Source organism: Budorcas taxicolor, chromosome 5 (genome assembly GCF_023091745.1).
Source record: "Budorcas taxicolor isolate Tak-1 chromosome 5, Takin1.1, whole genome shotgun sequence".
Taxonomy (NCBI): Eukaryota; Metazoa; Chordata; class Mammalia; order Artiodactyla; family Bovidae; genus Budorcas; species Budorcas taxicolor.
The window spans coordinates 36,682,200-36,705,075 of NC_068914.1; the positions used below are offsets into that span (position 1 = coordinate 36,682,200).

Here is a 22,876-nt window from a genome sequence, read left to right on the forward strand (position 1 = left end):
ATATGGGTAAGTGTGTGTGTGTGTATATGGGTAAGTGTGTGCACATGTGTATATGGGTAAGTGTGTGTGTGTGTATGTGTGTGTGTGCACATGTGTATATGGGTAAGTGTGTGTGTGTGTATATGGGTAAGTGTGTGTGTGTGTATATGGGTGTGTGTGTGTATATGGGTAAGTGTGCACATGTGTATATGTGTAAGTGTGTGTGCACGTGTGTATATGGGTAAGTGTGTGTGTGTGTATATGGGTAAGTGTGTGCACATGTGTATATGGGTAAGTGTGTGTGTGTGTATGTGTAAGTGTGTGTGCACATGTGTATATGGGTGTGTGTGTGTATATGTGTAAGTGTGTGTGTGTATATGTGTAAGTGTGTGTGTATATGTGTGTGTGTGTATGTGTAAGTGTGTGTATGTATATGTGTAAGTGTGTGTGTGTATATGGGTAAGTGTGTGTGTATATGTGTAAGTGTGTGTATGTGTATATGTGTGTGTGCATATGTGTAAGTGTGTGTGTGTGTATATGTGTAAGTGTGTGTATGTGTATATGTGTAAGTGTGTGTATGTGTATATGGGTAAGTGTGTGTGTGTGTATATGGGTAAGTGTGTGTGTGTGTATGTCCTGAATTGCAGAGTGGAATGCATTTCTACGGATCATGGTCAGGAAGTTTAAAGACTGCCATATTAGTTATCTATTTCTCTGAAACAAATTATCCTCTAGGGTTAGCCTCTAAATGTACATTACCTTACAGTTTCTGTCGGTCAAGGATTTAGGAGCATAGCTTATTTTTCTGTCTGTAGTTCCCTCTGCCATCGCTTTCTTATCCTTCATCTATTGAAGGATGTCCTGTCATTCTCTTTGTCCTCAGTTTGAGAAAAGTCACCCCAGACTCCCTGCTGTTCCCTGGATTAGTATATCCTCGAGCAAATAAAGAGATGAGTAAAGAGAGGAAAGAATAAAGATAAGTAAAGAGAGTAGATGAGTAAAGACTAAGGAGAATCTTGGCTCAGTTGTCATTTTATCAACCAGCAGCCAGGACGGGATATGTGTCTTTACCATCCCACCCCTACCCCACCCATAGTGGGACCCTCCCCACGTGGGCCTGGAGGGGCCGCCGTGGGCCAGGCTGAGAAGCCATTCCCAGGAACACAGTGATGTCATAAGCACAGCCTCCATAAACACACTTGAAGTTCTGTTTCCTGAGGCACCATTGAGGTCTCCCCCAACTGTTAGGTAAGTTCAAGTTATAGCACTTCACAGCTCCACTGGAAATTCTAGATCACTGGAGATTTCGTATATTGGCTCACACAGTCCTGTCAGCCACAGAAAAGAGAGGTACCCCATTCCCTTAAAAGTTCAGTTTTGTTGACAGTATACAGAACACCAGGCGTGCTTTCTGATTGGAAAGGCAACACCAAATATAGATGTTGACGGAAGGAAACAAGTCTGTGGGCCACAGATAATTCCGGTGAGTGTGTTAAGCTAGTGTGTGTGTGTGTGTGTGTGTGTGTGTGTGTGAGAGAGAGAGAGAGAGAGAGAGACCACGGGCAGGCCGTCCTGGGCACTGAGCATGTGTGTGCAGAGGGCCCGGGGCTGGGCTGGGGATCCAGAGACCTGGATTCTAGCTTGAGCTAAAGCATTTGCTAGTGCTGTGGCCTGGGGGAGCCAGTCCAAACTTCAATTCTCTCATTTGACATAAAAGCCATAGTTGCCTGTTGCACAGGATTATAGTGAGAATTAAGTGAACCCTGTGTGAACAGAGACAGCTGGTACAGAAACTAAAACCCTGTACAAATGTAAGATACTGAGGACATAAGCAAGCCCTACACCTAAGAGTGAGCAAGACCAACATTTTTATTATCAACCGGATGGCTTATTTTGTATCTTTGTTTGGCTCTTCCTACATCAAATACTTTTTGTTTGTTTTTCTTTTTTTAACTGAGGTATACTGACGGACAGGGAAGCCTGGTGTGCTGCAGTCCATGGGGTCACAAAGAGTTGGACACGACTGAGTGACTGAACAGAAATCGTTGATTTACAGTGTTGTGCTAATCTCTGCTGTACCGGTGGCTGTTACACACATATGGACATTGTTTTTGTAATATTCTTTACCATTCTGGTTTATCACAGAATATTGAATATAGCTCACTATGCTGTTTTTGGTTTTTCTATTAGCCTCTGGGACAAAAGAGCAGACCCAGTTGCCCCTCACCAGGCTCAACACACAGTTTTCTGGCGGGCTTACTGCTTCTAATCAAGGGGGCAGCCACATCCAGCAGGCTGACGTGAGAACTGGCAGTGCAGACAAAGGCACTTGAAACATTCACTGGCAGCACACACCGAATGCCACTGCGAAGGCCTCGTGAAGATACTGTCACAGATGAACATTGGAGTGCAGAACTTAAAATTCCAGCTGCGCACATTGTCTCAACACATTCCACTCTTGTCTCGTATAATACCAGGGGATTAGTCCTGACATCACTGGTTGACCAGCACTGCTGACAAGAGCAGAAGTGGTGGAACTGAGGAACAAAAACATTTTTCAGATGTAAAAGTCTATGAAATATGTAATATATTATTATCTGTTCTATTATTACTATATATATAATATTAACACGGTAATATATTAATACATGAGTATTTATATGAGGTTTCTCCCTAATGTAACTAGCAATGTCCTAGAGCCAGGGTTGAAAGCTACATCCCCCACAGGCCAAATATGGCCCACCATTTGTGTCTGTTAATAAAGTTTTATTGAAACACACATTCATTTATGCATTAAACTTGGATGCTTTCATGCCACATCCATAGATTTGAATTGTGACAGAGGTCATATGCCCCACAAAACCCAAATATTTACTCTCTGCTCCTTAGCAGAAAAAGTCAGTAGAGCCCTGCCCTGGATTGTATAACCACAGTCTTCCAATAAAGATTAAAATAAAAAAGGACACCACCACACCTTTGCTCTCCAAGCCCTACAGAGAGGATATTTCGGGAATTCCTGATGGTCCAATGTCTAGGACTCCATAGTCTCACTGCCGAGGACTCGGGTTTGATCCCTGGTTGGGGAACTAAGATTCTGCAAGCCATGTGGTGCAGCCAAGAAGAAAAAGGAAAGGATGTCTTGTGTGTATCTTTTGTGTCATAGGCTCTCCTGTCAAGCAATGACTCACTGGATTGTTGCTCTGTGTTCTTGTTCCCTTCCCTCCAGACTATGAGCTCCTTGAACGCAGGACCTGGGAGTTAGTCCGATGTGCACTCTGACTCCAGCCCAGAAGTGCTTCCCAAGTCAAGGCTAAGGGAATGCAGTCACTCACTGTCTTAGAGCCTAAAATCTGCTCAGGGAGACAGACAGGGAACAGCCTCTGAGTCTCAGGATCAGAGTGACGAGAATCCAGAGCATCCTGGGAACTCTTGGAGGGCCCGAGAAGCCTTCCTGCAGGGAGTACATGCCTGAGCTGATTCTGAAAGGATTCACCGAGGAGGAGGAGGGGGAGTCACACGATAAATGAATGAATGGATGAGTGAGGGAATGGAAGGGCCTGCAAAAGAAGGGCAGCTGACATGGTTCAGTTTGGCTGAAGTGTGGCCCTCAGCTGGGCATCTCTGTATGGAGGATGTGCACAGGCCATGGCGATGCTGGCCTGTCTGCCTCTGTCTGATGCTGTCGTGGCTGAGCTCTAGTCAGCGCGGAAGCGGCTTTTGTTGTAGTTGTTCAGTTGCTTAGTCAGGTCTGACTCTTTGTGACCCCATGGACTGCAGCACATCAGGCTCCTCTCTGTCCTTCACTGTCTCCTGGAGTTTGCTAAAATTCATGTCCATTGAGTCAGTGATGCCATCCAGCCATCTCATTCTCTGGTGCCCCCTTCTCCTTTTGCCTTCAGTCTTTCCCAGCATCAGGGTCTTTTCCAGTGAGTCTGCTTTTAGCATCAAGAGGCTAAAGTTTTGGAGCTTCAGCTTCAACATCAGTCCTTCCAGTGAATATTCAGGTTGATTTCCTTTAGGATTGGCTGGTTTGATCTCCTTGCTGTCCAGGGTATTCTCAAGAGTCTTCTCCAACACCACAGTTCAAAATCATCAATTCTTTGGCACTCAGCCTTCTTTATGGTCCAACTCTCATATTCATACATGACTACTGGAAAAACTATAGCTTTGACTATATGGATCTTTATTGGCAAAGTGATGTCTCTGCTTTTTAATATGCTCTCTGGGTTTGTCATAGCTTTCCTTCCAAGGAGCAAGCATCTTTTAATTTCATGGCTGCAGTCACCATCCGCAGTGATTTTGGAGCTCCCCAAAATAAAATCTATCACTGCTTCCACTTTTTCCCCTTCTATGCCGTGAAGTGATGGGGGTGGTGCATACTTGAGAACTGTTTACTATAGCATATAGCATCTCATCAGCAATTCCACACATATGGAATGGTATTTACCAGCCTCGGGATAGGAGTTGCATAGTTGAAAGGCCATATTTCACACTAGCCCATAATTAAAAGGAAACACACATATGCTGGTAAATGTGCCCTAGGGTCACCCATATCTTTGATTTGGACTCAGTGTGGGTAATCAAGAGGCTGGTGATGACAAAAAGAACACATTTAAGAAAAATTTAAAGTTTCTTAAAACGAATGTCAGTGCTGTCCATAAAGTGATGAATAGTAAACAAAATGTGGTGTAGACATGCAAGAGAATATTATTCAGCTATGAATAAAGAACTAAGTACTGTTACATGGCCACAATGTGGATAAACCTTGAAAACAGCCTGCTGAGTGAAAGCAGCTAGACACAAAAGGCCACATATTGTAAGATTCCATTTATGAGAACAAACCAAAATAGGTAAATCCATAGAGACAGAGGCAGACTTGTGGTTGCCAGGGGCTGGGAGGAAGGAGGAAGTGGAGACAACTATTTAATAGATCTGGGATTTCCTTTTGAGGTGAGGAAAATGTGTTGCTACTACTAGAGGGAGGTGGTGGTCACTCAGCATTGTGACTGCACTAACTACCCCTGAACTGTTCAGTGTAAAATGGTTGATTATATATTATGTCCATTTTGCCTCCGTTTTTCAAAACTGAAAAAAAAATGGCTTAGAAAGGAAAAGAAAATGTAGACATACTCTTCTTGACCATTAAGTCCACTAATTAATAATGCTGTTTAAAATTTTTAATTAATAAAACATCCCAGAGCACAAGGAACTCCACTCAATACACTGTAATCTGAAAAAGAATGCATACATGTATATGTATAACGGAATTACTTAGCTGTATGCCTGAAACTAACACAACATTGTAAATCAACTATACTCCAATATAAAGTAAAAATTAAATTAAATTTTTTAAATAAGCTCTAAGGATATATTGTACAACATAGAGAATATAGGGCTTTCGAGGTGGCTCAGTGGTAAAGAATCTGCCTGCCAAGAAGGATACTCAAGTTCGATCCCTGGGTCAGGAAGATCCCCTGGAGGAGGAAATGGCAACCCACTCCAGTATTCTTGCCTGGGAAACCCCATGGACAGAGGACCCTGTCCGGCTACAGTCCATGGTGTCACAAAGAGTCAGACATGACTGACCGACTGAACAACGATAGAAACAACATAGAGAATAAAATCAGTATTTTATAAGTTTAAAAGGAGTAAAATCTATAAAAATTTTGAATCATTGTCATGTACCTGAAACTAATAGAATACTGTAAGTCAACATCCTTCTATAAGGGTGAACAAAAAAAAATTTTTTAATTAATAATACAAAACAGGGCAATGACCAGGCAGCTCCCCAGGTTCCGAGCTGGGTGTGGGGGCTTGAACTGATGACCCTCTTTTTGCCCCTCTCTCTAACAGGAGTGGAGAAAACCCGATGCCAGCAGGAGCGGGAGCGCGTCGTTGGGACGGCGGACTCCCCGCGGCCCCAGCCCCCTGGGCTGTTCGTCCCCGAATGTGATGAGCAGGGACACTACGTGCCCACCCAGTGCCACAGCAGCACTGGCTACTGCTGGTGTGTGGACCGTGATGGCCAAGAGGTGGAGGGGACCAGGACTGGGTCTGGGATGAGGCCACCATGTAAGTCGGAGAGCCGCGCTGGAGGTGGGACGTCCGGGCATCCGCGAGCATTGCTGGGGACCCTTGGCTGGGGCACAGTTGGCGCTTTCTACCTGCCCTGAATCCTGACCTGCTCCACTGACTCGAAGCCTGTCCCCTCCCTTCCTCTTTCCCCTCTGCAGCCCCCTTTTCCATCCCCCCATAACTTACACCCCTCTTCACCCTCTCACACCCCTCTTCACCCTCTCTCTCCCCACTTACCCTCTCCCTCCTCTCACCCTTTTCTTTTCCTTTTTGGCACCAAACCTGCCTTGTGCAAATGATGGGCAGGGCCTGCTGGATAAGATTGCAATTGATAGCAGAAGGTGTGTGTGTGTGTGCTTGGGGCTCCTCTGGGTAAACCCTGCGCTAGGCAGCCTGGCCCTTCAGTGGCTCTGTGCTGGGGCATAGCAGGAATGGGAGAGACCAACCAGAGCCCCTCCTCAGCACCCTGTTACTCAGGCATGGAACTCTTATGTCACACCAGCCTCCTGCAAGGTTGTGCCTGGACCTTTAGGTACTTGATCCATTTGTAATGATGCCAGGAACCAACAGCCACAAAGGTTTGTGCCAGCTGGCTCTGAGACAGTTGTGCTGGTAGGAAGGCGCTGAGTTGGGACTGGGGCCAGGCTGTGTGGCACTGGACAGACACTTGCCTGAGTCTTGGCGTCCTTGGCTTCAACATCTCACTTGAGCAGAATAATCTCTAGGATGCTTCTTGGCTCTGAAATTCAGTCCCAGATGTAGAAAATGCTAATTGTCACAAATTACCAAAATCGAATATAATCATTCTTGACATCTCCATTCACCAGATAGCCAGTAATCATAAATTGATCCCCTACCAGATAGTTTCCCACAGCTGCTAAGAGGCTGCTAAGAAGGGATCACTCACTAACTTCATTATCCCACCCAGCCAGCATTAACCTGGTGTGTCAGATGCCATGGTCTTGGGGGCATCTGCAGAGGGAAAGGCCCCAGTGTGGGCCCTAGAACCTCAGGGGGTGGGGAAACAGAGGCAGGGTAGGGAAAGGAACCCTGAGAGAGATGCAGACCAAGGACCACAGTGTCCCTGACTTGGGGGGCCGTGGGTTGGTCAGGGAAGGCTTTGCAGGCAATACCGCCTGACCCAAGGTTTTGACAGGACCAGAGTCACCTGCACTGGGGAAGTGGGGTTGAGGAGATCCGTGCTCCAGGTAGCAGGAGCAGGTTGAGGGGCAGGAAGGAAGCCATCAGGAGTTTGTGTCCCATGCCGGGGGAGCAGAGTGGAAGTGAAGACATCAGAGGCTCTGTGCAGGGATCTGCCTTGATCCTGAGAGCAGCGGGGGCAGCCCAGGAAGGGTTTTGAGCAGGTGCTGATGGACCAGGTTTCAGTTTTAGAAGAGCCGAGAGGAAGGAATGAGACCATGGCCATGGGGAGGCGGGGGCTGCTGCAGTATTTAGTTAATCCAGGTGAGAAATGGCGAGGGTTGACCTGAGGTGCAGGCAGTGTGTTTGGAGGGATAGATTCTAGAGATTTCAAGAGATCCACCAGATTGGTTTATGTCACTGAGTGGGTATAACAGGCAAGATGGATCGGAGAAAAGAACAGAAAATGAGCTTGGCCATGAGCTGGTTCTGCCCTCTCACTGCAGAGGTCCATAATGTGTCCACGTGGTGAGGGGCCGGACCAGGTCGGGGACCCAGGTTTCCCGACATGCACTGTGTGTTCCTTACCCTCAGGCAGGATGCATGTCCCCTCCTGGGAGGTTCTCCCGTCAGGCGAGCCAGAGCTTTGCTGGACATGCAGGTCAGCAGGTAGGAGGCAAGGCTGCCTCTAAGGGAAGATGAGCCTCCCCCCTCGTTTTGTCCTGGAAAGTCCCGAAGGACTGTGTTCCTGCTTGTGGGGCCTGAGACCCTCCTGCCCCCGTGGGATGGGGTGAGCAGGGCAAGTCCACTCTGATGGACTTGCCTGGACTTTCAAGTCCACTGGGCATGAAAATACTCAGCAGCTTCCTATGGGGGTGCAAGCTCCCGGTGGCCAGGATTTCAGGGGTTTTGCTGTTTCTTTGTTTTGGATTGCTGCTACAGCCAGGGCACCCATAGCCAGGTTAGTTCCATTAAGGGGGAGGCTGAGCCATTTTTTCCACTTGACGTTTAATGTTACACTCAAGCCCTGTGTCATCTTCATCACAAATGCCCTTTGATTGGCTGCGGTCTTCCTGCTCCTTGTGCTCTCAGACATTAATAGGCACGTGTGATTGTGCAGTTTGTGGTGCTGAGAAGGTGACGTGACCAGGGTGTGTGGGTGCAGGTGTGTGAGTCCGTGCATGTGCCCGCACGTGTGTATTTGTGCGTTCCTGCTGCATACAGGCCTTGCTCAATGCCATCTCCTGCCACCCAGGTCTGAGTACATTGGCTCCTCCAGTTCACTTTGGACCCCCGGTCCTTACTGCTGTGATCCCCCCGCCTCCTGGGACCCATCTACTCTTCGCCCAGACAGGGAAGATAGAGCGCCTTCCCCTGGAGGGAAGCACCATGACCAAGTCGGAAGCCAAGACACTGCTTCACGCCCCGGTGAGTGTTAGCTGATGGCACTTCAGTGACAGTCTCTGCTTCCATGACCTGGAGCAACAAGCAGGGGGTGGTCAGACCAGGGACTGGGACTAGATCCCTGGACCCAGGGCCTCTTCATTCTGTGTGACCCTGGGTGTCCATCTCTAAATAAGACCACTTTATTCCTAAGTCCCCTCCCCTCCCCCCAGGAGATTGAAGGGTGGGAACAGAAACAGAATGCCTGCTAGAGACCACTTTGGAATCTGACCCCTAGTGGGGGGCATCACTTGCGCTTACTATATCTTATCTGCGAGCATCTGTCAGGTTTGATCTCACCATCCCTGCTAAATTCACAAAATGACTCATCTTTTGGCAGCCACTCAACTCAAGATCCTCATGTCTGGCAGGAGGCAGAGAAGGCAGTAACCAGAGCTTTTCAAAGCTTCAAAGATGTGTTTTGTGAGCTAGGGAATTTTTGTCTGTTAGATAGAGGTCGGACACTTCTGAGAAGCTGTTGTTTTAGCTGGGATCCTGACCCTCTGCCAGGAAACCAAACTTAAGACCTGGTGGAGGCTTCCGACTGTGGACTTCAGGGGTGCCAGGACACTGGTGGGCCATCAGGGTCCTCTAAGGAGGGGGAAAGTAGCAGCGAGTGGTCCATCAGGCCTTGGAGATGAAAGTCCAGCAGAAATCCTCATCACCCCTCAGTGCTGGTTGCAGAGCTTTCTTGAAAACTCTGGATAGAAATGTTGCTTTCTTCTCACCTTCCTTCCCCGCTCCCCTGTCTCTGCTGCCTGCCCTATTTTCTCTTCCTGCATCAATCTCCACGTCACAGATGCCACACACGGCCACACCCATTCTTCTTTTTGACTAAGATCAAAAAAAGTCTGCAAAGTAAAAAATGCTTCTTTTTTTAAATTTTATTTTATTGAAGTATAGTTGATTTACAATGTAGCGTTAATTTCTGCTGTACAGCAAAGTGACTCAGTTATACACACACACACATATATACATGCTTTTTCACACTCTTTTCCTTTATGGTTTTTCACGGGATAGTGAATGTAGTTCCCTATGCTATACAGTAGGACCTTGTTGTTTATCCATTCTCTACACAATAGTTTGCATCTGCTAATCCCAAACTCCCGTTCCTGCCCCTTCACACCCCACTGCCCTGGCGACCACAAGTCTGCTCTCTGTCTGGATGTGTTTCTGTTTCATAGATAAGCTCACTTGTGTCATATTTTAGATTCCACATGTGAGTGATGTTGGATGGTATTTGTCTTTCTCTTTCTGGCTTACTAACTTACTAGAGATCTTTAGGTCCATCCATGGTAAAAAAAAAAAAAACAAACATGCTTTTCAAAAGCCTCTTGCAAAGCAGCCTTGATTGTTCTTCCCCAGCACAAAGCCCTCTGATGGATTCCCCTTTCACCCAGAGGAAAAAAAATCAGTTATTTTCATGGCCTTTGGCTACCTGTCCCAACCCCATTTCCTACCCCTGCCCTCTCACTCACTGGCTGCAGCCCTCTGGCCTTCTAGCTGATCCTCAGCTCACCACACACGCTTGCACCTCAGGGCGTTTGCATTTGCTGTCCCCTGCCTGCAGTTTTCTCAGTCTAGACCCTTGCACGGCTCACGTGCACATTGCACGGTTGACATGTACATAGACACGGCCACATGTACCTTCCACAAATTTCTGCTGCACATCACCTCTGGGAGAAGCCTGTCCTGGCTGCCCTGTTCAGCCTGCAGCCTCCAGTCACCCTTCTCTGTCTTTTAGCAAACACTCAGCACTACTCAGTACATTGTATATCAGGGTACATGTTCTTTATCTCATGTATCTCTTCCCACCAAGAGTAGAGGCCTGGATGGACCTAATGTCGGTCATATAGAGTGAAATAAATCAGAGGAAAACAAGTACATATACTAAAGCATGTGTGTGGGGTCTAGAAAACGGTACGGACGACCCTGTTTGCAACACAGGAATAGACAGAGACATAGGGAACGGAGGAGTGGATGGGGTGGGGGTGGGGGGATGGCAGGTAAGATGAACTGGGAGATTGGGGTTGACATGTGCGCTCCCATGTGTAAAACAGGTAGCTAATGGGAACCTGCTGTCTTGCACAGGAAGCTCAGCTCAGTGCTGCGATGACCTAGAGGGGATGGGTAAGGGGGAGGTCCAAGAGAGAGGAGATACATATGGCTGATTTACTTTGTTGTGCAGCAGAAACTAACACAGCATTGTAAAGCAACTATACCCCAATTAAAAGAATATAAGCACACCAAGACCAGAGATTGTCCATCTGTTTCATGGAGGTATTTGTTTCACAGTGGTGTTTCCAGACCCCCAACAGTGTTTGCCACTTGAGAAGTATTTACTGAAGGAATGCCTGAGTGATCTTTATGATGTCCTGTTGCCTCACTGAAGCACAGATCCCTCAAGGGGCAATCATTGTTCTTCTCTTGTATCCACCAGCACACACTCCCAGGTAGTAGGAGTCGGGAAAGCCATTCCCCCAACACCCGGGGGGAGGCTTAAGTGTCAAATGAGACTGTGAGAAGCAGGAAGCTGAGATGTGATTCGTGGAGGGGAAGGTGCTGAAACAATATTCACTGTGTCTTTCCTATCTATTATCTATCTATCAATCATTTATCCATTTATGGATACTTCTATCTAGCTATCTGTTTTTACCATCTAGGTATTTTAGTTTAACTGTACCGAATGCCTCCGTTCAGTGGCATTAAATACCACCGTCATCACCATCCATCGTCCCAAACTGAAACTCTGGATCCCTTCACCAATGACTCCCTTCTCCTCCTCCTCCTCCAGTCTTCTGGAACTTCATTCTTTCTATCTCTATGAATTAGCCTGTTCTAGGGAAGCTCCTCGCAGTGCTTGCTTGCTCTCTTGTAACTGGCTTACTTCACTTAACATAGTATCTTCAGATTTCATCCATATTGTGACATGTGTCAGAATTTCCTTCCTTTTTATGACCGAGTAATATTCCATCATATGGATATTTCATATTTTGTCTATCTGTTCATCAGTGGAGAACTTGGGCTGCTTCTACTTTTTTACTATTATGAATAATGTTTCTATAAACATGAGTTTACAAACATCTGTTCAAGTCCTTACTTTCACTTCTTTTGGAAATAAACCAGACATGGAATTACATGGTAATTCTATTTTTGATTTTTTGAGGAACTGCCATACTGTTTTCCTTAGCAACTGCACCATTTTGCATTCCCGCCACCAGAGCACAAAAATTCCAGATTTCCCTGCTACTTTGCTAACACTTATTATTTTGTTTTTTTCTTTAATTGTAGCCATACTAATATGTGTGAAGTGGTATTTTGTGATTTTGATTTGCATTTCTCTAGTTAGTAAGGAATCCATCTGCAATGCAGGAGACTCCAGTTCAACTCCTGGGTCGGGAAGATCCCCTGGAGAAAGGATAGGCTACCCACTCCAGTATTATGGAGCTTCCCTTGTAGCTCAGCTGGTAAAGAATCCTCCTGCAGTGTGGGAGACCTGGGTTCGATCCCTCGGTTGGGAAGATCCCCTGGAGAAGGGAAAGGCTACCCACTCCAGGATTCTGGCCTGGAGAATTCCATGGACTATATAATCCATGGGGTCACAAAGAGTTGAACACGACTGAGTGACTTTCACTTCACATTCACAAGGAATGTGAATGAGATGTTCAGTTCATTTCAGTTCAGTTGCTCAGTCCTGTCCAACTCTTTGCAACCCCATGGACTGCAGACGCCAGGCCTCCCTGTCCATCACCAACTCCCTGAGCTTACTCAAACTCATGTCCATTGAGTCGGTGATGCCATCTAACCATCTCATCCTCTGTCATCCCTTTCTCCTCCCGCCTTCAATCTTTCCCAGCATCAGGGTCTTTTCCAATGAGTCACTTCTTTGTATCACATGGCCAAAGTATTGGAGTTTCAGCTTCATCATCAGTCCTTCCAATGAGTATTCAGGACCTGTTTCCTTTAGGATGGACTGGTTGGATCTCCTTGCAGTCCAAGAGACTCTCAAGAGTCTCCTCCAACACCACAGTTCAAAAGCATCAATTCTTTGGTGCTCAGCTTTCTTTATAGTCCAGCTCTCACATCCATACATGACTACTGAAAAAAACCATAACTTTGACTAGATGGACCTTTGTTAGCATCTTTTCATGTGCTTAAGGGCCACTTATATATCTTCTTTGGAAAAATATCTATTCATATCCTTTGCCCATTTTGTGGTTGGGTTATTTTGTTGTTGTTACTGAGCTGTAGGAGTTCTTCATATATTTTATCAACCCCTCATCAGATACATGATTTGCAAATATTTCCTCACCTTCCATGAGTTGGTTACCTTTTCACTTTGTTGACTGTATCTTTTACTGAACAGAAGTTTTCCATTTTGATAAGATCCAATTTACCTATTTTTTGCTTTTGATGTCATAGCCAATAAATTATTGCCAAATCAAACGCTATGAGGCTTTCAACCATGTTTTCTTCTAAGAAATTTATAGTTTTAATTGTTACATTTGGGTTTCTGATTCATTTTGAGCTTATTTTTGTATATGGTGTAAGGTAAGGGTCTCTGTGTCCTTTATGACCTGACCTCTAAAGGGGAAGTGTTTGCTGATAACTGGTTCTCTCCTAAAACATCTTCCTGGTCTTCCACTTCTGTGGTGTCCAGGGACTTTACTTATGTTTCCATATATATTTTAGAGTGAACTTGTAAGTTTCTACTTTAAAAAAAGGAAAGAAAGAAAAGCCTTCTGGGATTTTGATATGGATAGCATTGGATCTTTAATGCTTAATTAGGGAGAATTGATATCTTAGCAGTGTTAAATCTCATGATCCATTAAACTAATATCTCTTCATTTATTTGCATCTTCTTTAATTTTGCTATGCAATGTTTTATAGTATTCAGCCTAAAATATTTTGGTTTTCTTGCTATTATAAACATTATTATCTTAAAATTCTACTTCTTGCTGGTATGTGGAAATACAGTTTTATGTTGATCTTGGATTCTGCAACCTTGCTAGATTCAATTATTAATTTAAATATTAGTATAGATTCCCCAGGAGTTTCTACATAAATAATCATATTGTCTTAAAATAGAATAATTTTACTTCTTCCTTTCCAATATTTATGTGTTTTATTTCTTTTTTATGATCTTCAGTTTGTCAAAGGTTTCTTAGATAATATACAAAAAGCATTATCCATAAAAGAATAATAAATTGGACTTTACAAAAATTTAAAACTTTTGCTCCCAAAAAACATCATTTAAGAAAATGAAAAAGTGCTATTTGCTGAGAGAAACTGAAGCAGGTTGCCATGCCCTCCTCCAGGGCATCTTCCTGACCCAGGGATCAAACCCATGTCTCTTACGTCTCCTACATGGGCAGATGGGTCTTTACCACTAGCGCCACCTGGGAAGCCCCATACATATACATGCTTATACACATATGACAACAGATTTTTATCTGAAGTTTATAAAGGGCTCCTGCCACTCAATAATTTAATTTTAAAAATGGACAAAAGACTTGAAGACACTTCATTTTGAAAGGTGTCCAAACTCCTGTAAGCACATGAAAGATTCCTACTATCATGAGGCACGAGTAGATGGACCACTCTCACCACTGGTCTACACTTCCAGGATAAAGTCATCATTGGACTGGCCTTCGACTGTGTGGACAAGATGATATACTGGACTGACATCAGTCAACCTTCCATCGGGAGAGCCAGTCTGCATGGCGGAGAGCCAACCACCATCATTCGACAAGGTGGGCAAGCAAGCATCATTCTTGGTTTTGCTTTTAGTAGCCCACGTGGCTCTTGGGGGAGAGAGCAGAGTCATGCGGTGTATGGTTGCTTGTAGGATATGGTGATTGGAGATAGGTTGGGTTCTTGGGCCCAAACATCACCCTTTCTAGCCTTCTCTGAATAGTCCTCCAAGAACTCATCACTAAATCATGAACATCTTAGCTGGGATGTGTTGCTGAAATAAAATTAAAACAGGGTACATGTCCATGCCCGTCTCTGAAAGCTTATGTAGCCAGTTTTGAGGAATAATAAAGGCTAAACTCAACCATCCAGTTTGGATATATGCATCTTCCTCTGGCTGCTGAGCCTCGAGTTGATTCTCAGACTGTCTGCCCCTTGGGGTGGTCCATTAGGCAATAAACAGAAAAATCATAAAGACAGGAGGGTCACAAGCATATTGGCAAATACTGTCCCTGAGAGGTGAGTCTATTCCCAAGACAGTTTTCAATTTGAAGGGTTATCACTTCAACCTGTAACCTCATGGTGGGGTGGGTCTCCTCTATTCCATCTCACCCTCACTGGACCTTGCTCAGATTGCCAGAGGAGTACAGCAAATTAGGCTGAACTTTTACCGACATTTCTGTTTTTGTTGCATCAGTAATGGTAAACCACATGACACTTTGGCACAGCCTACCCCTCAACGTTTAACCTCAATTCCTTAATTTACAGGTGCCAATTTAAGCCAAGGACTCTATTATTTTAATGCCTACATTCAACAAGTCGAGACTATTTTAAATGGATATGCTTTATCAAGATTCAAGTCCATTATGACAAAAAGTCCAAGGACCTGTAAAAATTCTCCTCTACTGAAAAGGTCAAATACTGCACATTGCTCAGTCTATGACTTAACCAGCTGCCTTGCAGAAAATTTCAATCAAAAGACATTGCCATGCCAATGATATGTGCTATGTAAAATCATCTTGTTTTCTCTGCAAAACACTCAAAGGTACATCTTTAAGGACTTCCTGGCTTGGGGGAAAAAGCAAAGATACATCTTTAAAATATTTGAGCCTCTTTGGTATTTCTTTTTACTGATGCTTGGGGCTGAGTGTTATTGTTCAGTTGCCAAGTTGTGTCTGACTCTTTGCAACCCCATGGACTGCAGCACGCCAGGCCTCCCTGTCCCTTACCATCTCCTGGAGTTTGCTCAAACTCATGTCCATTGAGTCAGTGATGCCATCCAACCATCTCATCCTCTGTCATCCCCTTCTCCTCCTGCCTTTAGTCTTTCCCAGCATCAGGGTCTTTTCCAATGAGTCCGCTTTTAGCGTCAAGAGGCTAAAGTTTTGGAGCTTCAGCTTCAGCATCAGTCCTTCCAATGAATATTTAGGTTGATTTCCTTTAGGATTGGCTGGTTTGATCTCCTTGCAGTCCAAAGGACTCTCAAGAGTCCTCTCCAGCACCACAATTCAAAAGTATCAGTTCTTTGGCACTCAGCCCTCTTTATGGTCCAACTCTCACATCTGAACATGACTCCTGGAAAAAGCAAAGCCTTGACTAGACAAACCTTTGTCAGCAAAGTGATGTCTCTGTTTTTTAATACTCTACCTAGGTTTGTCATAGCTTTTCTTCCAGGGGCTAAGTGTAGCTTTTCTAATTTAATGTCTCCCTACAACTTTTGATAGTATCAGAACGGCCCTTGTGCCTGTGGAACAGCCCCTGGGATATATTTTTCCTTCCTTGGCTCCTTCATAAGAGATAATACAGCAGGAATTAAGCTGAGGTTGAGTTAAACAGGTCGACTATGGGCACAGACCTCAAATACTTTTCTGGAAGCCAACGTGCTATTTAAATAATGTCTGCTAGTTTTCATGGCTTGCTTTAATGAATGGAATGAAGTTTCTAATGAATACAAGTTTGAAGATGCCTTTTTGCATCTTAATGCTGTTGAAAATGTTGTTTCTATTATCAGTAATTTGACTTCAAAACCCACAGGAAGTGGGGAGTAGGTCATCCTTTGCTATTTCCTGTTGTTTTTGGAACTGATAATGATCCAAGAAAGCTTTAAGACCAGTAAGAAACATTCCAGACAAAAGCCCACTGTGAAAACACAGAATTAAATCAAAATGTGATCTTTGTAGAAGAAAGATCACTAGGAATACATTGTCTTTTTAATTTCCAAAAAGAGAAAGAAGCTTCCACTTACGTTTTCATCATGGTATTTTCCTAGTGAGTGAAAGTGGCAGTGGGTATCTTCTTTTTCTTCCTAATTTCATAATGTCTGAATCCCAGGCTTCTCTGTTTTTCCTTGAGTTAAAGTCCTAGCCAGATAACTTTAATAAGTATCATCATCTGTTTCCTTTTGATACAATCAGTGTGGAATATATTGCCCTGCAGTTTTCCAATCTTGCCCTGACTCACAGGAAAGGATGAGGTTTTCCAGGCCTTTCCTTTGGCTCCTTAGCCTATAAAGAAGTATTTTTCTGGTTGGGGGAGGAGTTCTGGTTCCTCTTGGGTTTGACGTCAAGACCAGACTGTTTCTAAAAAGACAATTGGCAAGGAGTTCCTTCCGGGAACTTGTAAAGATACTCTCATTAAACAGCCTTCCCTGGTCCCACCATTTCTGAATAGCCCATGCCTCTTAGACAGGATGTTCTCGTTCTAAATATACCCTAGAATGATTTCTTCTGATTTTGTCTGGAGGTCTGAAGGGGTCTTTGGAGGTCAGTCTCACTGTCTCTTTGCCTCCAAGGATGTGGGAAATATTTTCAGTCGGTTCAGTCGCTCAGTCGTGTCCGACTCTTTGTGACCCCATGGACTGCAGCACACCAGGCTTCCCTGTCCATCACCAACTCCCGGAGCTTACCCAAACTCACGTCCATTGAGTCAGTGATGCCATCCAACCATCCCATCCTCTGTCATCCCCTTCTCCTCCCGCCTTCAATATTTCCCAACTTGAAGGTCTTTCAGATGAGTCAGCTCTTCGCATCAGGTGGCCAAAGTATTGGAGCTTCAGCTTCAGCATCAGTCCTTCCAATGAATATTCAGGACTGATTTCCTTTAGGATGGACCAGTTGGATCTGCTTGCTGTCCAAAGGACTCTCAAAAGTCTTCTCCAACACCACAGTTCAAAAGCATCAGTTCTTTGGCACTCAGCTTTCTTTATAGTCCAACTCTCACATCCATGCATGACTACTGGAAAAACCATAGCTTTGACTAGTCAGAACTTTGTTGGCAAAGTAATGTCTCTGCTTTTTAGTATGCTGTCTAGGTTGGTCATAGCTTTTCTTTCAAGGAGCAAGCATCTTTTAATTTCATGGCTGCAATCACCATCTGCAGGGATTTTGGAGCCCCGCAAAATAAAGTCTGTCACTGTTTCCATTGTTTCCCCGTCTATTTGCCATGAAGTGATGGGACCAGATGCCATGATCTTCATTTTCTGAATATTGAGTTTTAAACCAGCATTTTCACTCTCTTCTTTCATTAAGAGGCTCTTTAGTTCTTCTTCGCTTTCTGCCATAAGGGTGGTGTCATCTGCATATCTGAGGTTATTGCTATTTGTCCTGGCAATCTTGATTCCAGCTTGTGCTTCATCCAGCCTGGCATTTTGCATGATGTACTCTGCATGTAATTTAAATAAACAGGGTGACAATATACATCCTTGATGTTCTCCTTTCCCAATTTGGAACCAGTTTGTTGTACTTTATAAATCTTTGCTTTGAGTTGGAATAATAAAGACCTTGTTTAGAATTAGAAACGATTGTTTCTAAGTCTTAATAAGCTTTCTCTGGTGGGAGTCCTTCAGGGGGGCTTAGATGTTTCCATCATTCATAGTCATGATCATTGTAGGAGTTTAGTGAAAGCTGATATGGAGGGGACTGAGGGTTGGGACTGTTTCGCTGTTGATGAAAGAACACAGTGCTGCAGGGATGGTTTATACCAAGTCCCTGGGGCAGGGTAGCTCCATCCTTGGCTCGTCCCCTTCCTGTTTCCACTTCCAGCTGTACTAAATGACCTTCAACTCCATAATCAGCTGAGGGGAAAGAGTCCAAGGTGACCCCAGTAAAACCCTGGTAGGGTTTTAGCTTTTAATTTGGTTGTATTTATAGTCAGGAAACTATTGCAATCTTGAACTCCTGATTAGGTTTGGTGGGTGCTAAAGGCTCCCATTGCAGTCAGCTTATACTGTGGCAACCCCTGGCTTGAAAATCAGTTACTTAGAGCCTAGTAAAGACTTCTGGGGTGTTATTTGCAATCACTGATACCCCTTCTTTGTACTCTTAACACTTGCATGAAAGTAATAACAGCTGTGATTTCTTGCATATATTATTTCTCGGCAATGACCTATTTTCCCCCATTGATGAATAAGATAAGTCTGTCCCATTCCCCCTCTTTAGATCTTCCTGTGCCTCCCCTTTACATAAGAGATAAGGTCTAAGCTTGTTAACACATGCATCCTAACTTTATCTCTGGCCACTCTCCACCCTCGGGGTCTCCAGCCACACAGAATGACAGCGTATACTTCAAGCCATACCCGTTCTTCCTTTATATCAGTGTGCTGGTCTCCCTGCTTGGAAAGCTTTGACCGGGATCCCTGCCTGAGAAAGCCCTGTTGTTCCTGCAGCAGCCAGCCTTATGAGGCATTGCCTCCCCCAGGAAGTGTTCCTCGGTCTCCCCAGGCTAAGTACAGCGTTCCTGCTCCATGCTCCGCAGAGCCTGGAACTCAGCCTGAGCTGTGATTGGCTGCAGGCTCCTGGAAGGCAGGGCCACAGCTTCAGCATCCGTATGGGTTGGGTTCCCAGTATGGTACCCATCCATCCATTCCCAATATGGATGGCCATCGAGGGAATGAGTAGCACTGTAACATTTGTCCCTGAGTGTTATTTATCTTAACAAGCATTTAACACTCCCATGGGTTTTCTCAAAATGCAAGGGTTCGATGACAGATGAAATAGCACGGAGAAATCAGAAAAACCTCATCTTACTCATTTAAAAAAAAAAAATCAATAATGTTTGGTGTTTACTTCTAGATCTTGGAAGCCCCGAAGGCATTGCTCTTGACCACCTTGGGCGCAACATCTTCTGGACGGATTCTCAACTGGATCGGATAGAAGTTGCGAAGCTAGATGGGACCCAGCGCCGGGTGCTGTTTGAGACTGACTTGGTGAATCCCAGAGGCATCGTAACAGATTCCGTGAGAGGGTGCGTGCATGCTAAGTCCCTTCAGTCGTGTCCAACTCTGTGTGACCCTGTGGACTATAGCCCGCCAGGCTGCTCTGTCCTTGGGATTCTCCAGGCAAGGATACTGGGATGGGTTGCCCTCCTCCAGAGGATCTTGCCACCAGGGAAGCCCCCATGAAAGGGTATCTTTGTGTAAATCTGTGTGTGTGTCTATTCAATTTACATCTGCCCTTGTGCATATTCTCAAAGGTTGACTGTAACTCCAGCATTGCTGTCCTGAAATGAATGAGTTTAGGATGAATGAGTCCACAGTTGGTGGTGTATAGATATCTGAGGTGAAGCCAGAACATTTATTATAATCCACCGGAATCATGAACTCAGTACCATGTTCCACTTTCAAATCTTTTACCAAGAGCTTTGTAAGTTGACGGCTCAGAAATTGGATATTTCCGCTTGGATTGAATGTTAATCAAATATTTGAGTTGTATCAACCCCAGAAGAATATCAAGGTAGCATCACTGTCCCCCTGGGGCTCCTTCTGGGGGCCCAACCCAGCATGAACACCTTGGGGGCCCTGCCTCGGGGTTTTGTGAGCACAGTCTTTCCCTCACTGCAGGCTCTGAGTCTTACACCCTAGGCTCATGTCTCCTTGATGCTTTGACGTGAGACCACGTCTCCTGTTCTGTGGCCATTTGGCCGCCTCTCTGATTTCAGGTGCCTTGACCACTTATCCTGCCAGTGTTGCTTCTGGGCTTCATCCTCTGGGTCTGCTTTGCCTTCCTGAGTGCTGACAGCATATGAGAATCCCCATGTGTTTATGTCAGTTATGGTGCTCTATTTTTTAAAAACAGTTTCATTGAGATATGTCAGTTATATTTAAGGGAAGTGAAGTTGTTAGTAACAGAATGATTCAAGGGAAAAACCAAATAGAGGGATCTTTACAAAGGCAGTGTGTCTTGGCACCTCCCGATCCTTTATAGCCATTAATTTTTATTTTATTTTTAAATTTCTTGGTTGCACTGTATGACCTGCAGGATCTTAATTCCCTGGCCAGGTTTTGAACTCATGCCCCCTGCAGTGGAAATGCAAAGTTCTAACCCCTGGACCGCCAGGGAATTCCCTATCATAGGTTCTTTTTAAGTGTCTTTAAGTCAACTTTTTCTCATACATCTTCATTATTTCTCTTCCCCTTTCACTTCCTTTTCCTCCAGGAATCTTTATTGGACAGATTGGAACAGAGATAACCCCAAAATTGAAACTTCCTACATGGATGGCACAAACCGGAGGATCCTGGTGCAGGATGACCTGGGCTTGCCCAATGGGCTGACCTTCGATGCCTACTCATCTCAGCTCTGCTGGGTGGATGCAGGTGATGGAAAGCCCCAGGCCTGGCTCCTGGGTCGGAACAGGGCTTCATTTTTTACCAAATAATCATTGTTATCCACTGTACTATCGAGAGTAGCTATTGAACTGCTATTTTTCTGCACAAACATCAGCTGCATATCTTTGCTTGGAAACTGTTTCCCACAGCTTGATGTAGCCCAGGGAGTATTCTCAATCTTCCAGGTCAGGGGTCAGCAAACTATAGCCTGGGGCCAAATGGTATGGCCACCTGTTTTGGTATAACCTGGGAGCTGTAAAAGGTTTTTACATTTTCAAATGTTACATTTTAAAAGCTTATACAAATTCTTGTATAATGTCCTTGATTTCACCTCTTGGCTCACACAACCTAAAATAGTTACTATCTGGCCCTTTAAGAAAAAGTTTGCTGACCCCCAGAGCCTGTCCTCATCCTGGTACCTATTAAGCAATTCATGACTTACATCTTTGTAGCTCCTGCTTGTCCCCAAGCAGGGCTAAGGCAGGACTTGAAGCCAAGGAAGATAAAGTAAGGCAGTCCCGATGTGTGCTCCTGCCTGGGCAGATTTGGGGTGCCCCTGCTGTGGGCAGGATGCTCAGTTGGGAAAGAATGTCAATCATCCATCAAGTCTCTGTTGAGTTCCTCCTTCGTTCTAGACACTGTCAGGTACCACGGGAGATGCAGGAAGTAAAGCATGCACAGTTAAGTGGAAACCCAAGCCTTAAGTTGGTCATAATGCAGGCATTGATGCGCGGCTGTGCGCAGCTGCTCACCCAGTGGGAGCAGCTTAGCAATTCTAAGGCCTCTGAAAACAGGGAGCGAAGGTCTAGAGGGGCTTCAAGCAGGAGGGATTTGAACAGAAGCTGGAACATGGCTTCCTTCTTACTAAGCCCCTGGCTGCTCCAGAAATGGGTGAAATGGGGTGCTCTTCCTCTGCTCTCGCTCCCTTCTCCCCATCAGAACCAGGTGTGGGTACCGGATGGAGGTGGCACTGAGCAATGAGAGGGGCGTGGGAGGATGAACAGATAACTTCCCAGTTTAGAAGAGCACATCTTGTGTTCTCTCGGATCTGAGTGTGTAATGCTTGCCCTCCTTGCTTTTCGTTTTGGACACAAAGGGGCCATTTCTTGTGTGAACAATGGAGGACTTGTTCTCACCCCACACAGGCACCCATCGGGCTGAGTGCCTGAACCCCGGTCAGCCCAACAGACGCAAGGTTCTTGAAGGGCTGCAGTATCCTTTTGCCGTTACGAGCTTCGGGAAGAATCTGTACTACACAGACTGGAAGACGTACGTCAGCTGCTGCAGCGCGGGGGCTGGGGGACCTGCCCTGCTGCCCTCTCTGGAGGCCACACCCTTTCCAAGCAGCCTCTTGGCTTGACCTTCCCGCCTCCAGAGATGCCCCCTCTGCCTCGCCCTCTGATTGTCAGAGAGGAGGGCAAGAAAGGAGAGGGCAGTAACCCTAGGGAAGCAGGGGGTGCCATGTATCATCTGGATGCTCTTGGATGAGCAGCTTCAAGTCCACAAATGGGGACTTCCTGCGCATGTCCTTTCTCTCCCTAGGAGACACCATGCCTACTCCATGCCACTATTTTATTATAATTCTTAAACTGCAGTATTCCCAAAGCTCCTTCTTGACGTTTCCTGCAGAAAAGTAGGCTTAAACCAAGCCAGCAGCTGTGGCAGGCGCTTCAGTATAGAAAGTGGATTTCCCAGCTTGGGATTTAGAGCCATAGGGCAGAGCTAGCTGACCTTTGTCCTTTCTGTAAGAAGCCAGGGAATTGCAGGCTTCAGGAAGAGGGAGGGATGGCTAGGAAGTAAGGCCAGTGTATCTGTTTGATTTTTTTTTTCACGTCTGTCTGTGCTATCTTGTCTGATTCTTTGCCACCCCACAGACTGTAGCCCACCAGGCTTCTCTGTCCATGGGATTTCCCTGGCAAGAATACTTGAGTGGGTTGCCATTTC

General features: G+C 45.3%; 1 protein-coding gene across 1 annotated transcript in view; it reads left to right on the plus strand.

Annotated features, from left to right (window-relative positions):
- Positions 1-22,876, plus strand: part of NID1 (nidogen 1) — a 100,987-nt gene that overhangs the window by 75,158 nt on the left and 2,953 nt on the right. The window contains exons 13-18 of the mRNA XM_052639469.1: positions 5,833-6,051; positions 8,450-8,622; positions 14,264-14,390; positions 19,401-19,572; positions 20,763-20,920; positions 22,078-22,201. Coding sequence (XP_052495429.1) covers positions 5,833-6,051; positions 8,450-8,622; positions 14,264-14,390; positions 19,401-19,572; positions 20,763-20,920; positions 22,078-22,201 — 973 coding nt within the window. The remainder of the gene's footprint in view (positions 1-5,832; positions 6,052-8,449; positions 8,623-14,263; positions 14,391-19,400; positions 19,573-20,762; positions 20,921-22,077; positions 22,202-22,876) is intronic.